Consider the following 16,313-nt stretch of genomic DNA (forward strand, 5'->3'; position numbering starts at 1 on the left):
GACACCACGTGAACATATCGCCGAAGGCCTGTGCGCATGCGTGATGAGCCGGCGCTCAGTCCGGGATCTCTACGTGCCCCCGCAGTGAGCGAGCAAGCGCAAAGCGCGGCCTCAGCCCTGTGCTCGTCCTCGGCAACAACAACAAAAACAACAACACAATAACAGCAACAACAAGCGGTCAAAGTGTTCCCGCGCCTACGTTAAGAGAGCCGAGCCAAAGAGCCTGCTGACACCGGCTCGTAGTGAGGTAAGAGCCCTCGCCCGCGCCCTGCTCGCTCTACTCGGCGGGGATGGCTGCGCGTTCTCGAGCCGCTCATGGCCGCTCGCTCGCGTGTCCTCTCGTTCGTGTTGCCCGCGTGCCTGTGTCTCGCTCCCGGGATGAGCCCGCGAGCCGGCCGCGCGCAGACGAGTTTGAAACGAACGAGAATGGCGGACGCTTGGAGGAAATCGCCATTTTGTGCCCTGTGGGAGCACCAGGCCGCACGCCCGCCTTTTAACAAGACAAACACCAGCCTAATGTCCCTAACAGTCCCGGATTTCTGCCTGGATAAGTCCATTGTGATCCAGGGCGACTGTTTCATGGCCTGCTGTTTGTTCAACGTAATGGCTCGTCATGTTAACCTTACTGAGCTCCTTGGCACTGACGAACAAGATGCTGTTAACACGAAAACGTTTACATTTCCATTCCGGGCTCGTATGGTCCCTCTTTTACTGAACCTCTTAATGTCCCCTTGGATATTCCTGGTGCGGTTTCACGGACCTACTTTGACTTTTAGCACTAGAGCAATAGCCGCTCTATGCTAATTGCTAGCTGGTTGCAACTTGCCCCTCGTGACGTCACGTGAAGACACACACACACGCTCTCAGGCGCGTACTCGCGCTCCAACATGTTAACGTGGAGGTTGTTTACATTTTAGCATCATGACTAGCACCACGGTTTGGATTATAAAGTCCTAAATAAATTTTGTTTTGTTACTTTTTAATAAAAATCCACATTTTAGTCCACGAAAGATAGGATTTTGACCAAATGTTATTAGATGATGTTGATTCAGTGGCGTGCGGTGAGGTTAATGTCTGGTGAGGCACGACTGCATCAACAAAACAATAACAGTGAAATACTTTTTCATAACATGGTCACTACTGCCTAGTTTCTCTTGTTATATTCTTATTGTACAGTTAAATTTTTATTCTCATCGTTGCTTTTTATTTTTATTCTATTGTAATATTTTTCTATTTTGTCTCCATGTATACCCCCATTATTTACTTTTTACTTTTTACAATTTTGTACACTGCTGCTGGAATTAAAATTTTCCTGAGGGAACTCTCCTGAAGGAATCAATAAAGTACTATCTATCTATCTATCTATCTATCTATCTATCTATCTATCTATCTATCTATCATCACAGTCAGGTTTACAAACATATGAACCTGCAGTGCAGGTGTACCTAATGTTGTGTCCCTGCGGTCGTTCGCGGCTCCTGCAGCGCGAGCATTGTTGTTTTTGCACTTTTTGGCTTCTTGTTAAGTGACTTTTTTTGGGTGGATTCGGTCTTGCACGTGGAGGGTTTGGGTGTGGGCTTTGGTTGGTGTGGCCGCGGCGCTCCCGTCGGGCGGTGCATTCTGCGGCGGAGATGCTTGGCACCAGGAGGCGGGGTTATGAGACGAGCCTCCAGTTTTATGATCGCTCAGCACAAGAAATACTTTACACACATACAGATGTTGACAAAATACACTGTACATTATATACCTCAGCTAACTAAACTATGGAAATGTATAATATAATTCATATAGCAATACAGTCTCACTGCACAGCAGGCCAGCAGTTAGCCGAGTCATTGCGCACAATCCATGTTGAGGCACAAATCAGTGACGTGCCTCAACTGGCTGCTGATCACCGCACCGTCTCTTCTCAGTATTTGAACGGCAAATGTAAAAATAAAAATAAAAATAATCTAAAACTGGTGAAGTTAAATGGAAAATAACTTTAGTATTATCACTGGATACATATAACAATTTAATAATTTTTTTTTTCTTTTTACTTTTTTTTTCTTTCCATGATGGCAGGTGAGGCCGTGCCTCCCCTGCCTCTAGTGACGGCACGCCACTGTGTTGATTTATAGCAGGATGTCCAAACTTTTTAACTATAGGGGCCACATTGGGCGAAAAAAATTTGGCCGGGTGGAAAGCAGACATTTCTTTTTTCCCTTTACATATATTAATATAATAATATGTAAAACATTATCATATACATATATAATATAATATTATAAATGTGGTACATAGATACTATATATTAGGGCTGTGAATCTTTGGGTGTCCCACGATTCGATTCAATATCGATTCTTGGGGTCACGATTCGATTCAAAATGGATTTTTTTTTTCAATTCACAATTCTCGATTCAAAAATGATTTTTTTTTCCCGATTCAAAACGATTCTCAATTCATTCAATACATAGGATTTCAGCAGGATCTACCCCAGTCTGCTGACATGCAAGCAGAGTAGTAGATTTTTGTAAAAAGCTTTTATAATTGTAAAGGACAATGTTTTATCAACTGATTGCAATAATGTAAATTTGTTTCAACTATTAAATGAACCAAAAATATTACTTATTTTACCTTTGTGAAAATATTGGACACAGTGTGTTGTCAAGCTTATGAGATGCGATGCAAGTGTAAGCCACTGTGACACTATTGTTCTTTTTTTAATTTTTTTTTATAAATGTCTAATGATAATGGCAATGAGGGATTTTTAATCACTGCTGTGTTGAAATTGTAACTAATGATACTGTTGTTGATAATATTCATTTTTGTTTCACTACTTTTGGTTTGTTCTGTGTCGTGTTTGTGTCTCCTCACTTGCTCTGTTTATTGCAGTTCTGAGTGTTGCTTGGTCGGGTTTGGTTTTGGACTTTGATTGCATTGTTATGGTATTGCTGTGTATTGTTTTGTTGGATTGATTAAAAAAAATCAATTAAAAAAAAAAATCTATTTTTAAAAAATGAGAACCGGTTCTGAATCGCACAACGTGAGAATCGCGGTTCGAATTCAAATCGATTTTTTCCCACACCCCTAATATATATATATATATAGTAAGTAATTAGATAAAGCATCTAAATAAATTTCATATTGAAATTATTACACTAACTCCAGTTTTAGGGGGAACATTTTTTTTTTTTTTAATTGTTATGTTTATTCCAACTCCGTGTGCTGCTGATCTGGTGCCTGTTTGCTCGTGCTGATCGATTTTACACATCTGATTTTACACGAAATCGGCGATCACAATGATTTAATTCTGCATATTAATTTCATAGCAAACTGAAAAGGGAAGTTTGCCAAACATTTAAAAATACAGTTAAACCTGCGGTAAAACCCAATACGCTGTAATATGGATGTGCACGCGTACACACACGAATACACACAACACACACACACACAGATACACACATTACAACACTTTTTTTTTTTGCCAGACAGCAGAGCGTTGATTGTAACATCAAACATTTGTGCCGAAAATAAAGAATGTAGGATTCACAATATTATCAGCAAATGATAAGAGTTACATCAGTTTGCATTGATTTGAGCCAGCAATAGCTGACTGAAAAACAACACCTAACTGTTATTAACCCAGCATCAGACTGTGACGACACTACAATATGAAGATCAAACGATAAAACATTAAATGTTCAGACAGTATGTGAACCTCTACATACAAAGATAACACACGCATCCACACACACACATAAACACACGGAACCCCACAAGAGAGTAGACAAGTTGTTGTCCACAAGTTTCAGGACAAGTTCCTGGCAGCTACCATCACTCCTGATGATGCTGAAAGAAGAAGAAGAACCACGGTACCTTGTTTACTCATGTGGTGACCTCTTTTAAAGTTTTGTAATCAATCAGAAATATCAAACAGCTAAAATGCTGTTGAGCGGCTTGCTTCCATCGTCCATTTCTTCTTCCTTTTTGTCTTGCTTCACCCGTCCGAAATAAAACACAGCAGAATGACGCTGGCCAACAAAACATGTCAAAGTGTGGAGAGAGTGTTTTGCCCATCAGGCTTGGTAGTGGATTTAAATGGGTGTCATTTTAAATTGTGTATAGTGCTTGGACATTTTTTTAAATGTCCTCAGAATTCAGTAAGCAAGCTGTGTGTTATGTGAGACCACGTGTTTTAACTTTCTGTGTTGGATGTAGTTTATTTGTAACCTGACTCTCACCAGATCCTTGTATTTCGCTGAGCTCCACACATTGATCTGGGACTTCTCAATAGGAGATGTATTTCAGATGGCGGGCCTTGTAAATAAAATCATTGTATGTGATTGGATAAACCACTTGTCCGTTATCCTGAATGACGTGCTACTTCAACCACTCACATCGAAATCAACCCGTGACGCTGAAGAGAGCGACGCTGGGAAACAATTATAACGAATGGGTTCTGCACTCGTCCCATTTCCATCACCACCAGTGGAGCGATTTGGTATATCAAGCTCTTGCCAAACCCGGTCGGAAGAAGAGCCAAAACATCCTTGCAAACGATGAATGCCTTCAAACCCGTTCTCTGTTCATCTTTTAAAGAATATTATTCGATAGATTTGACAAAACAGTTGCAATAGCAGAATCAATGTCAGCACATGACTCCTCACTGCATGCCGCCATTGTTGTTTGAATCAAACAGTCGCTTCGGCGCTATGTCACATCTATGAAATCCCGCCCGGCGATCCTGATTGGTTCATTATTTTTTTGCTATTTTGAAGGAGTTTGCATTGCCCTCGATCCTTGTGTGGAGCTCAGCGAACTACAAGGATCTGGCGAGAGTCAGGTTAGTTTATTTGTACCACCAGTGGGAATGGGTGTTTGAATTGGTTCACAAAAATGGATGCTAAGCTCCTAAAACCTCAGAGTAAAACTGAGTCATTTACCAACTTTACAATCATTGTCCACAGAATGGCAACCTGTTTAAAGTGACTACATTTTAGGACAATTGAAAGTATCCACAAGACATTGTGGGCCATACTCCTTATTAAACTTGTGAGGTCTCGTGGGCCACGCTGTAGACGCCGGCGGGCCGCACTTTGCCACAAGCTGTAGTTTGGACACCCCTGGTTAATAGAAATAAAGATACACACACTTTAACCAGAGTAGCCTCCTATCAAACAACATTTTGTATGTCATGCATTTTTTATTTATCTTGGCTATTTGGGCTCTTTGGGACCCAATGACTATAAAAACAAAAACATGTTGAAAGTTTTGGATGTTTTCAGCCATTTTGGATCTAACTTGAAGTGTTATACTCTGTCTCCACCACTCATTGGCAGCATAATGTCCACGTAAGTGGAAACCAGAGTCTGGTAGAGAGAAATGTTGTATTGTGGTCTACACAATGTTGGGGTTAATGTTGCTGAGATTAGATGTGTTCAACTATAACAATATATATAGTTGATGCCATTTTCTTCTTTACTTGGCAAACTTAATTGGAATTCAAGCAATTGGACCTCTGCTGGTTGCAGCCAAGTATTGCACTCCATTCATTCTAAATCAGGGGCGTCAAACTCCTTTTCATTTAGGGCCACATTGCCCTCAGACGGCCATTTGTAACAGTGAATAATGTCCAAAGAGGTTCATTAGGTTTTCAAAAAATTATGCAATTTGTTATTCTTATATCTAGACCGGTGTGTTTACTTCCGTACCTGACGGTTTCTTCCTCAGAGGTTGTCACGTGACAGCGTCTGACAATTTGACCATCCGGTACGGAAGTAAACACACAAGTCTGGATATAAGAATAACAAAATGTAGTGAATAATATATGAATTTCAATGTATAATCACCTCATGATATTATTACACAATTGCTGATGCGTATAATTTTTTTGATGAATTTAATTTTTCTTTCTATTTTGACATATTTTTTGGGGAAATATATGTAAATAGAATGTTTTTGCATAATCAGATAACATTAAAGTTTAAAAGACATTTAAATAAATGCAGTCCATGCAATTTTTATGTCACACAAACAAATACGTTCAGTGAGAAATATTTACGTACATTATTTCCAGGCTTTCCCGGGCCAAATAAAACAATGTGGTGGGCCAGATCTGGCCCCCAGGCCATGACTTTGACACATGTTCTAAATGACCAAATATTATGTCCATCTCTTCTTTTCTTTCAACTTTTATTTCAAATGTAACCACAAAGGAAATGAAAGCACAATTATAAAGCCAGTAAATTCAAATGTGTTACTTAATAATAATATTCATACAAAATGACCTATATTGTAATTGTATGCATGTTCCATATACACTAAAACCATTACCATAGTGGATCTCTGTCATGTGCACGTGTGTCCAGATGGCAGAGACGGTGAAGTACGTAGACGACGAGCACAAGAACATTTTCCTCAAGTTGCTGAACGAGCAGCGGCTAGAAGGCGACCACTGCGACATCGCCGTGGTGGTCGAAGACGTCAAGTTCCGGGCTCACCGCTGCGTCCTGGCGGCGTGCTCCAACTACTTCAAGAAACTCTTCAAGAAACACGAGGTACTTTGACAACACGCGCGTCTGATTGGAATAAAATCTTGTACTTAATGTCTGTCTTGTTTGTGCAGGTGGACAACTCGTCTGTAATCGAGATCGACTTTATCCGCTCCGACATCTTTGAGGAGGTGTTGAACTACATGTACACAGCCAAGATCTCCATCAAGAAGAGAGACATCAACCTGATGATGTCATCGGGACAAATCCTCGGCATCCGTTTCCTGGACAAGCTCTGCTCGCAGGTACGCCTGTGGCTTAATAGCTGATTCTGTCTGTGTAAGCTGGGGAAGAGATCACATGACCAACATGTGATTACAAGAGAAATGGGTGATGTCATGGAAAATAACCTTTAGGGACGCCGCAGTAGCATGAGCAGATTTTCAAACAGATATTTGTTCCTGCAGAAACGGGACATGTCGTCTGAGGATAAAGACAAATTTCCTTTTGACATTGTAAAAATGGCGCTGCCCCCTGAGGCGCAACTAGCTGCTGAGGCAGAGGTACTGTATGGCAAGTACTATCGTTTTGCTTCAATACTGTAATTTCACTGCAATTATTAATGGCTTGTGCAGGGGCTCGGGGAGCACGAGGACCCGCATGCCGCGGATGACCTCGTTGGGGCCGCGGCCAATCAGGACCTAGATAAGTCTCCCAATGCGGCGCTTCGTGTTCAGGAGGCCATTTTGAAAGAGCTGGTCAATGAGGATGTACACAAGGTACACACACTTAAAACTTTGAAACACACAAGCCCATTAGAGGCAGGTGGACTTTTAGTAAGAGTGTCTTTTATCCATGCTTGAACGATACACACACACCTCCAGCTAGGTGGCAGCAGTGCTCAAATTAATCAATAGACTGACCAGGAAATATGACAAAGTACACAAAACCCTTAATAGATAGGTAATAAGGATATATAATATTCTCAATCAAGGGCGTAGCACTAAATTCTGGGAACCCATACACAAGACTTCTAAGGGGCCCCCAACCCACCCTAAACCCAACGTCGCCGCCCCATGCACACACACTTGATATGTTTACATACACTAAAAAAATGTATTATTGCAAGGATTTAGTTAAAACTATCTTTTTAAAACACATGTAAAATGTTAATTATAGGTTTTTAACTTTTTAAAGATGACCTAGCAGAAATAAAGATAACGTATAGAACATATCTGGTTTTGTTTAAACAAAAAAATGTTTCAACAACTTTATAATAAAGTGGCCAGAATATACATTTAAATAAACCTGTCAATATTCACTTAAATATGATTATAAATTGGTCAAGTTTTCCTTTACTTCAGAATTTTAAATACGGATTAGCTGATATACAATGGATAATACGGAAAAAAAAAATTGTGACGCCTCTGTTTTAAAGTTTTAACGAGAGTCTTTGAACTTACCACAGTTACAGTGCATCCGGAAAGTTTCCACAGCGCTTCACTTTTTCCACATTTGTTGTGTTACAGCCTTGTTCCAAAATGGAATAAATAATTTTTTCTTGTCAGACAATACCCCGTCATGAAAATGTATTTAAAAAATAACATCTACATAAGTATTCACAGCCTTTGCTCAATACTTTGTTGATGCACCTTTGGCAGAAATTACAGCCTTTTTGAATACGATGCCATAAACTCGGCACGCCTATCTTTGGGCAATTTCGGCCATTTCTCTCTGCAGCACCTTTTCAAGCTCCATCATGTTGGATGGGAAGTGTGGGTTTTCGTCCAGGATGTCTCTGTACATTGCTGCATTCATCTTAGTCGAGTCAGGAAGGTGACCAAGAACCGATGGTCACTCTGTTAGAGGTACAGCATTCCTCTGTGGAGAGAAGAGAACCTTCCAGAAGGACAAATATATATACAGTATTCCATCAATCAGGCCTGTACGATAGAGTGGCCAGAAGGAAACAATTTCTTAGTAAAACAGTTTGCCAAAATGCACCTGAAAGGCTCTCAGACCATCAGAAAAAAATATCTGGTGTGATGAGACAAAGATTGAAGTCTTGGGCATGAATTCCAGGCGTCATGTTTGGAGGAAACAGGCACCGCTCATCACCAGGCCAATACAATCCCTCCAGTGAAGTGTGGTGGAGGCAGCATCATGCTGTGGGGATGTTTATCAGCGTCAGGAACTGGGAGACTAGTCAGGATAGAGGGAAATATGAATGCAGCAATGTACAGAAACATCCTGGATGAAGACCAATGCTTCACATCTCATTTGATGGAGCTTGAGAGGTTCTGCAAAGAGGAATGAGTAAAACTGCCCAGAGATAGGTGTGCCAAACCTTTGCCAATCTATTCAAAAAGACTTGAGGCTGTAATTGCTGCCAAAGGTGCATCAACAAAGTATTGAGAAAAAGCGGTGATTACTTCGCTTTGTGATTTTGAAGTTTTTTATTTTTAATACATTTGAAAAATAGTAATAAAAAAAATAACTTTTCATATTGTCATTATCGATCAATCAATCAATCAATCAATCAATCAAAGTTGACTTATATAGCCCTTAATCACAAATGTCTCAAAGGGCTGCACAAACCACAATCAGACATCAGGGCAAGAAAAAACTCAACCGACTGGGAACAACGAGAAACCTTGGAAGGGACAATAGATGTGGGGATCGCCCCCTGGGTGACCGGTGCAATGGATGCCGAGTGGATACGGTTAATAATGTGAGAGTCCAGTCCATAGTGGGGTCAACAGGGGATCCTCTTGCATGTAGACACATCGGAGCGCAGAGACGTCACCGACGGATGCATAAGGAGTGGTCACCCCGGGTCCCGACTTCATGTGAACGTCCAGTCCATTGGGAGACCAGCAGGGGATCATATTGAACGTAGACAAGTCAGCAGCGCAGAGACGTCACTAACTGATGCAAAGAGGAATGGAATGGAATTGCTTGCTAGACATCCATTGTTTATTTTCATTTAGACACGCCTCCAGGTGACTACAATCTGGCGTGTTGGTCATCTTTAGGGACATGTAGAGTTGGGTGTCTTCAGCATAACAGTGAAAGCTAACACTGTATTTGCGTATGATGTCACCTAGCGGCAGCATGTAGATGCTAAGGAGTGCAGGGCCAAGAACTGAACCTCAGGTTTAGTCGGTGCCATTTGCGTTCCAGCTTTCTACATGATAGTTGAAGAGGTCTGGTTTCTTCTGTAAACCAGGTGGTACGCCTTTTAGGGGCCTTTTTTGGCTTTAGCGGTGATATACTATCAATGGTGTTGCACAGGGCATCATTAAAGTTGTTCGTGAGGTTATATCGATAGAGCCCACATTACCGAAGGCAGTAGGCCAAAAAGAGTCGTAGTTGTGACAACATCAATGTTGCGGCTGCTAAAGCATTGGGAATTAGTAACTTCTTGACAATGAGTCAGAACTTCAAATGTTATAAAGTAATGATCGGACATTACTTTAGTGTACAGGAGTACCATAACTTTGGAGATGGTGACACCCCGGACAAGGACTAGGTCTATCGTATTACCGTTGTGATGCGTGGGTTCATTTATTATTTGTGTAAGACCACAGCTATCAATTATAGTCTGGAGCGCCACGCACGGAGGGTCTGACGGTGTATTCATATGGTTATTAAAATCCTTCATTATAATTATATTATCTGCGTGCGTCACTTGATCAGCTACAAACTTTGAAAATTCACTGATAAAGTCTGAATTGGGCCCAGGGGGACGATAGATAACAACCAGATAGAAAGGTAGCGGTGTGACAGACATCATAGTAAGCACCTGAAATGATTTATATTTATTACTTCACTTAGGGGTAAGGTTAAGATTGTCATTGGATATTGCGACCCCTCCACCCTTTTTAAGGGGACGGGCAATATGTGCACTCGTATAGTTAGGAAGAGATTCCCCATTAAGCGGGAAAACGTCATCTGGTTTTAGCCAAGTTTGAGTTTGAGTTTATTTCGAACATGCAAGCATACAACATGATACATCCCAATTTCTAGTTTCTCTTTTCAACATGTTCGAAAAGGAGTAGGAAGAAGCAGAGCTTATTTAATCCTACTCCTTTTCTTTACATAACAGTTGCTAAAACTTTTTGTTCACTTCCTGTTCACAATTTATTCGCAATAAACTCCATAAGTAATCACAATAAAAATAAATAAATAAATAATAGTAATAATTTAATAATAATATTTGGTGAAGTAAGTCATATTTCATATGATGAGATAAGTAAGATTACTTTAAGAATGAATGAATGAATGGATGAAATAAATTGAGAATGTTTGTCATGGTTCTTCTTCTTTGTACTTTGTAAACACTTTAAGTTTGAAGAGTTTCTTGAAGTGGATCATATTAGTACATTGTTTGATTGCTTTGCTTAATCCATTCCATAATTTAATTCCACATACTGATATACTGAAGGTCTTAAGTGTTGTACGTGCATACAAATGTTTTAAATTACGTTTTTCTTTAAGATTATATTTCTCCTCTTTTTTTGAGAAGAATTGTTATATTCTTGGGTAGCAGGTTATAGTTTGCTTTGTGCATAATTTTAGCTGTTTGCAAATTCACTATGTCATGGAATTTCAGTATTTTTGATTCAATAAATAAAGGGTTTGTATGTTCTCTATATTCAACATTATGTATTATTCTAACTGATCTTTTTTGTAACACTGTTAGTGAATGAAGTGTACTTTTGTAGTTATTTCCCCATATTTCTACACAGTAACTCAGATATGGTAACATTAGCGAGCAGTAGAGAATATGTAGTGATTTTTTTGTCTAGAACATGTTTTGCTTTATTCATTATTGATGTGTTTCTCGCTACTTTATGTTGTATATTTTTTACATGAGATTTCCAGTTCAATTTATCATCAATCATTATACCTAGAAATTTAGTTTCATTTACTCTTTCAATTTCTACTCCATCTATTTGTATTTGTGTTTGACTTTCTCTTCTACTGTTACCAAATAGCATTATCTTAGTTTTACTGAGACTCAACGATAGTCTATTTTTGTCAAACCATCTTTTTAATTTGTTAATTTCTTCTGTTATTATTTGTATTAGCTTCTGTGTGTTCTCTCCTGAGCAAAACGCTCTTGTATCATCCGCAAATAATACTAACTTTAAATCTTTTGTAACTTTACAAATGTCATTTATATAGAGATTGAATAATTTAGGTCCTAGTATTGATCCCTGAGGTACACCACAGGATATATTTAGCGTTGTAGACGTGTGTTTGCCTAGCTTCACGTATTGTTTCCTGTTTGTTAGATAACTACTTATCCAGTTTAAGACTAACCCTCTGATGCCATATCGTTCTAGTTTTTTGATTAAAATATTGTGATTAATAGTGTCAAATGCTTTAGTTAGATCCATAAACACTGCTGCCGCACAAGTTTCGCAAAGACCAATGACGTTAATATCGTTGTCTCTAATGACCTCATTAACTAATAACGTTTTGGGAGACAATGATCTGGTGTTTAAAAAGCCCATATTATAGGTAGTGGGCTGTTTTGAGGGATTTTTGTTAATGGTATCCGTAGTACTGATATTATTACCGTTACGTTTATTTTGTGTAGTGTGCCTTAAATAATTTTGATCACATTTAGGAATAGATATGATGGGGATCTTGAGATGATTTACTTTCTATTCCTTGGTGAATGTAGGCGTGTAGTCCTTAACTGAGACACCATACCATGTTAGCGAGGAAGCTGAGTTTGTTCCATACACGACTCCCCTCAGCCATTTCCCTTTCAACACACATAAGATAACTTGGCTAACATTAGCAGGTCTGGCGACGCACCTCATATGACCTATGCTGGCCTAGTATGGACAAACAAGACAATTCTCACAACAGACCACAACTCTTATACACTGACATTTCCACAGTAAATGAATAAAACTTCCGTCAGCTGCCTGACACTTTATACATAACTTGCTATCTACTGTACCCATTTTAAACAGCGGTGAGGGTGTAAAATACAATCTATTCAAGATGTTTATTTGACTCATCTTATTTTTAATGCACTTAAAGGATGCAAATAACATTATATGATATGCCTATTTATTTTTTAAAGGAATAGTAAATTCAGATGTAAATACTGCACTATATAAAGTTGTTTATGGGTGTGTTTACTATCCGTACTTTGTTTGCTATATCATTGCAAATACTTTCAAAATGTGCTGTTAATTCTTACTGTACTTACTGTCACCAAGTTTTAAGCAAATGAATGCCTTGCAGTTGAGTAAAACGTTAAAAACATGCTTTGATTAGCTCCTGACAACAAAGTTGCACTTGTGTCTAAATATAGGGTATTTTTCTCAGCACAGTTTAAATATGCAAGTGAGTTATAACCTGTGATTAATCATGATTAATCACAACTCAAGAGTGTGATTAATCTGATTAAAAATAATCCCTTGACAGCCCTAATATATACATAAATATACACATATATATATATGTGTATGTATGTATGTGTATATATATATGTATATATATATATATACGGTACATACATATACTGTATATATATATATATATATATATATATATATATATATATATATTAGGGCTGTCAAGGGATTATATATATATATATATATATATATATATATATATATATATATATATATATATATATATATTATATATATATATATATATATATATATATATATATATTATATATATACACACACACACACACACACACACACACAAATAGAACGGCCCCCTTGCCAAAAATTTGGACACCCCTGAATTAGACCATGGATTGTCAAAATATATTAACCAAAGATTGAACAAAAAACTGTTAAAATAACATTTGACATTATACCCGCAAATGGGGTATACACACGACAAAATTAAACCGTGATGGAAAGCCGGAGTATGTTTCAGGTGGTAAAAGATGGAGAACCTCTGAACAAGACTCACATGTCCCCCAGGTGTCCTGCTATGACCAAGACGTGGGGACGGAGATGGAGACGGAGCCAAAAGAACTGGGAGCAGATCACCACGCCACCCAGACGCTAACATTTGCAGACAGCATGGGCGAGGTCAAAGACGAGCAGCCGCCCGGTTGGGCCACAGCGACGGCGGACATGAAGTTTGAATATCTCCTCTACGGGCACCGAGAGCAGCTGGCGTGTCACGTGTGCGCCAAGACCTTCTTGGACGAGTCCAGACTCAGGTAGGGGAAACCTTCGCAGCGGACATTCGCACACCACGCTAACCAAAGTCGGCCATGTTTAGGAAACACGAGAAGCTCCATTCGGCCGATCGTCCTTTTGCGTGTGAGATCTGCTCTAAAGCCTTCACTACCCACGCTCACCTGAAAGGTAAAAACTTGTCACCCAGTGATTTGGTTGTTCTTTGTGACTCCGCCCTCACCTGTCTGTCCCAGAACACCTGAAGATACACACGGGCTTCAAGCCCTACAGATGTGATGTTTGTGGGAAGTCCTTCATCCGAGCGCCAGACCTGAAAAAACACGAGCGAGTCCACAGCAACGAGCGGCCGTTTGCCTGCCAGATGTGTGAAAAGGTCTGTGTTCTGTCTGTCTCTCACCTACAGTATCTGTCTGTCTCTCACCTACAGTATCTGTCTGTCTCTCACCTACAGTATCTGTCTGTCTGTCTCTCACCTACAGTATCTGTCTGTCTCTCACCTACAGTATCTGTCTGTCTCTCACCTACAGTATCAATCAATCAATCAATCAATGTTTATTTATATAGCCCTAAATCACAAGTGTCTCAAAGGGCTGTACAAGCCACAACGACATCCTCGGTACAGAGCCCACATACGGGCAAGGAAAAACTCACCCCAGTGGGACGTCGGTGAATGACTATGAGAAACCTTGGAGAGGACCGCATATGTGGGTAACCCCCCCCTCTAGGGGAGACCGAAAGCAACGGATGTCGAGTGGGTCTGACATAACATTGTGAAAGTCCAGTCCACAGTGGATCCAACACATCAGCGGGAGTCCAGTCCACAGCGGGGCCAACAGGGAACCATCCCGAGCGGAGACGGGTCAGCAGCGCAGAGATGTCCCCAACCGATGCACAGGCTAGTGGTCCACCCGGGGTCCCGGCTCTGGACAGCCAGCACTTCATCCATGGCCACCGGACCTATGCAACTCCCCCTCGCAAGGGACAGGGGAGAAGAGGAGAGAAGAAAAGAAACGGCAGATCAACTGGTCTAAAAAAGGGGGGGTCTATTTAAAGGCTAGATTGTACAAATGAGTTTTAAGATGGGACTTAAATGCTTCTACTGAGGTAGCATCTCTAACTGTTACCGGGAGGGCATTCCAGAGTACTGGAGCCCGAATAGAAAACGCTCTATAGCCCGCAGACTTTTTTTTGGCTCTGGGAATCACTAATAAGCCGGAGTTCTTTGAACGCAGATTTCTTGTCGGGACATATGGTACAATACAATCGGCGAGATAGGCTGGAGCTAAACCGTGTAATATTTTATACGTAAGTAGTAAAACCTTAAAGTTGCATCTTAAGTGCACAGGAAGCCAGTGCAAGTGAGCCAGTATAGGCGTAATATGATCAAACTTTCTTGTTTTTGTCAAAAGCCTTGCAGCCGCATTTTGTACCAACTGTAATCTTTTAATGCTAGACATAGGGAGGCCCGAAAATAATACGTTACAGTAATCGAGACGAGACGTAACGAACGCATGAATAATGATCTCAGCGTCGCTAGTGGACAAGATGGAACGAATTTTAGCGATATTACGGAGATGAAAGAAGGCCGTTTTAGTAACACTCTTAATGTGTGACTCAAACGAGAGAGTTGGGTCGAAGATAATACCCAGATTCTTTACCGAGTCTCCTTGTTTAATTGTTTGGTTGTCAAATGTTAAGGTGGTATTATTAAATAGATGTTGGTGTCTAGCAGGACCGATAATCAGCATTTCCGTTTTCTTAGCGTTGAGTTGCAAAAAGTTAGCGGACATCCATTGTTTAATTTCATTAAGACACGCCTCCAGCTGACTACAGTCCGGCGTGTTGGTCAGCTTTAGGGGCATGTAGAGTTGAGTGTCATCAGCATAACAGTGAAAGCTAACACCGTACTTGCGTATGATGTCACCCAGCGGCAGCATGTAAATACTAAAGAGTGCAGGGCCAAGAACCGAACCCTGGGGAACTCCGCACGTTACCTTGACATAGTCCGAGGTCACATTGTTATGGGAGACGCACTGCATCCTGTCAGTAAGATAAGAGTTAAACCAAGACAAGGCTAAGTCTGACATACCAATACGTGTTTTGATACGCTCTAATAAAATATTATGATCGACGGTATCGAAAGCGGCGCTAAGATCAAGAAGCAGCAACATAGATGACGCATCAGAATCCATCGTTAGCAATAGATCATTAGTCATTTTTGCGAGGGCTGTCTCCGTAGAGTGATTTGCCCTGAAACCGGATTGAAAAGGTTCACAGAGATTGTTAGTCACTAAGTGTTCATTTAGCTGCTGTGCAACAGTTTTTTCGAGAATTTTGGAAATAAACGGAAGGTGGGAGACCGGTCGGTAGTTTACCATGAGGTCAGGATCGAGGTTAGGTCTTTTGAGCAGAGGATGAATAACCGCTTTTTTGAATGCTAGGGGAACAGTGCCGGAGGAAAGTGATAAGTTTATAATATTTAACACTGATGGACCTAATAATACAAACAGTTCCTTGATAAGTTTCCCAGGAAGTGGGTCAAGTAAACATGTTGTTTGTTTTATCCCACTTACACGCTGTAATAATTCCTCTAATGTTATTTCATCAAAAATAGAGAGACTATTTTGGAGGGCAGTGTCCG

The 16,313-nt window shown here is 40.2% G+C and overlaps 1 protein-coding gene across 2 annotated transcripts in view; it reads left to right on the forward strand.

Moving 5' to 3' along the window:
- The window catches only part of zbtb14 (zinc finger and BTB domain containing 14), a 22,327-nt gene continuing 6,014 nt past the window's right edge, over nt 1-16,313 (forward strand). Inside the window, exons 1-9 of one of the 2 annotated variants that reach the window (XM_062021335.1) lie at nt 1-247; nt 4,761-4,825; nt 6,351-6,539; nt 6,608-6,778; nt 6,941-7,036; nt 7,109-7,252; nt 13,448-13,692; nt 13,755-13,840; nt 13,906-14,045. In XM_062021335.1, the coding sequence (XP_061877319.1) occupies nt 6,351-6,539; nt 6,608-6,778; nt 6,941-7,036; nt 7,109-7,252; nt 13,448-13,692; nt 13,755-13,840; nt 13,906-14,045 (1,071 nt within the window). In that variant the 5' untranslated portion in view covers nt 1-247; nt 4,761-4,825. The remainder of the gene's footprint in view (nt 248-4,760; nt 4,826-6,350; nt 6,540-6,607; nt 6,779-6,940; nt 7,037-7,108; nt 7,253-13,447; nt 13,693-13,754; nt 13,841-13,905; nt 14,046-16,313) is intronic. The other variant, XM_062021334.1, reaches the window with a different exon arrangement.

The sequence above is a fragment of the Entelurus aequoreus genome, linkage group LG15 (assembly GCF_033978785.1).
Source record: "Entelurus aequoreus isolate RoL-2023_Sb linkage group LG15, RoL_Eaeq_v1.1, whole genome shotgun sequence".
In the NCBI taxonomy this organism is placed as follows: Eukaryota; Metazoa; Chordata; class Actinopteri; order Syngnathiformes; family Syngnathidae; genus Entelurus; species Entelurus aequoreus.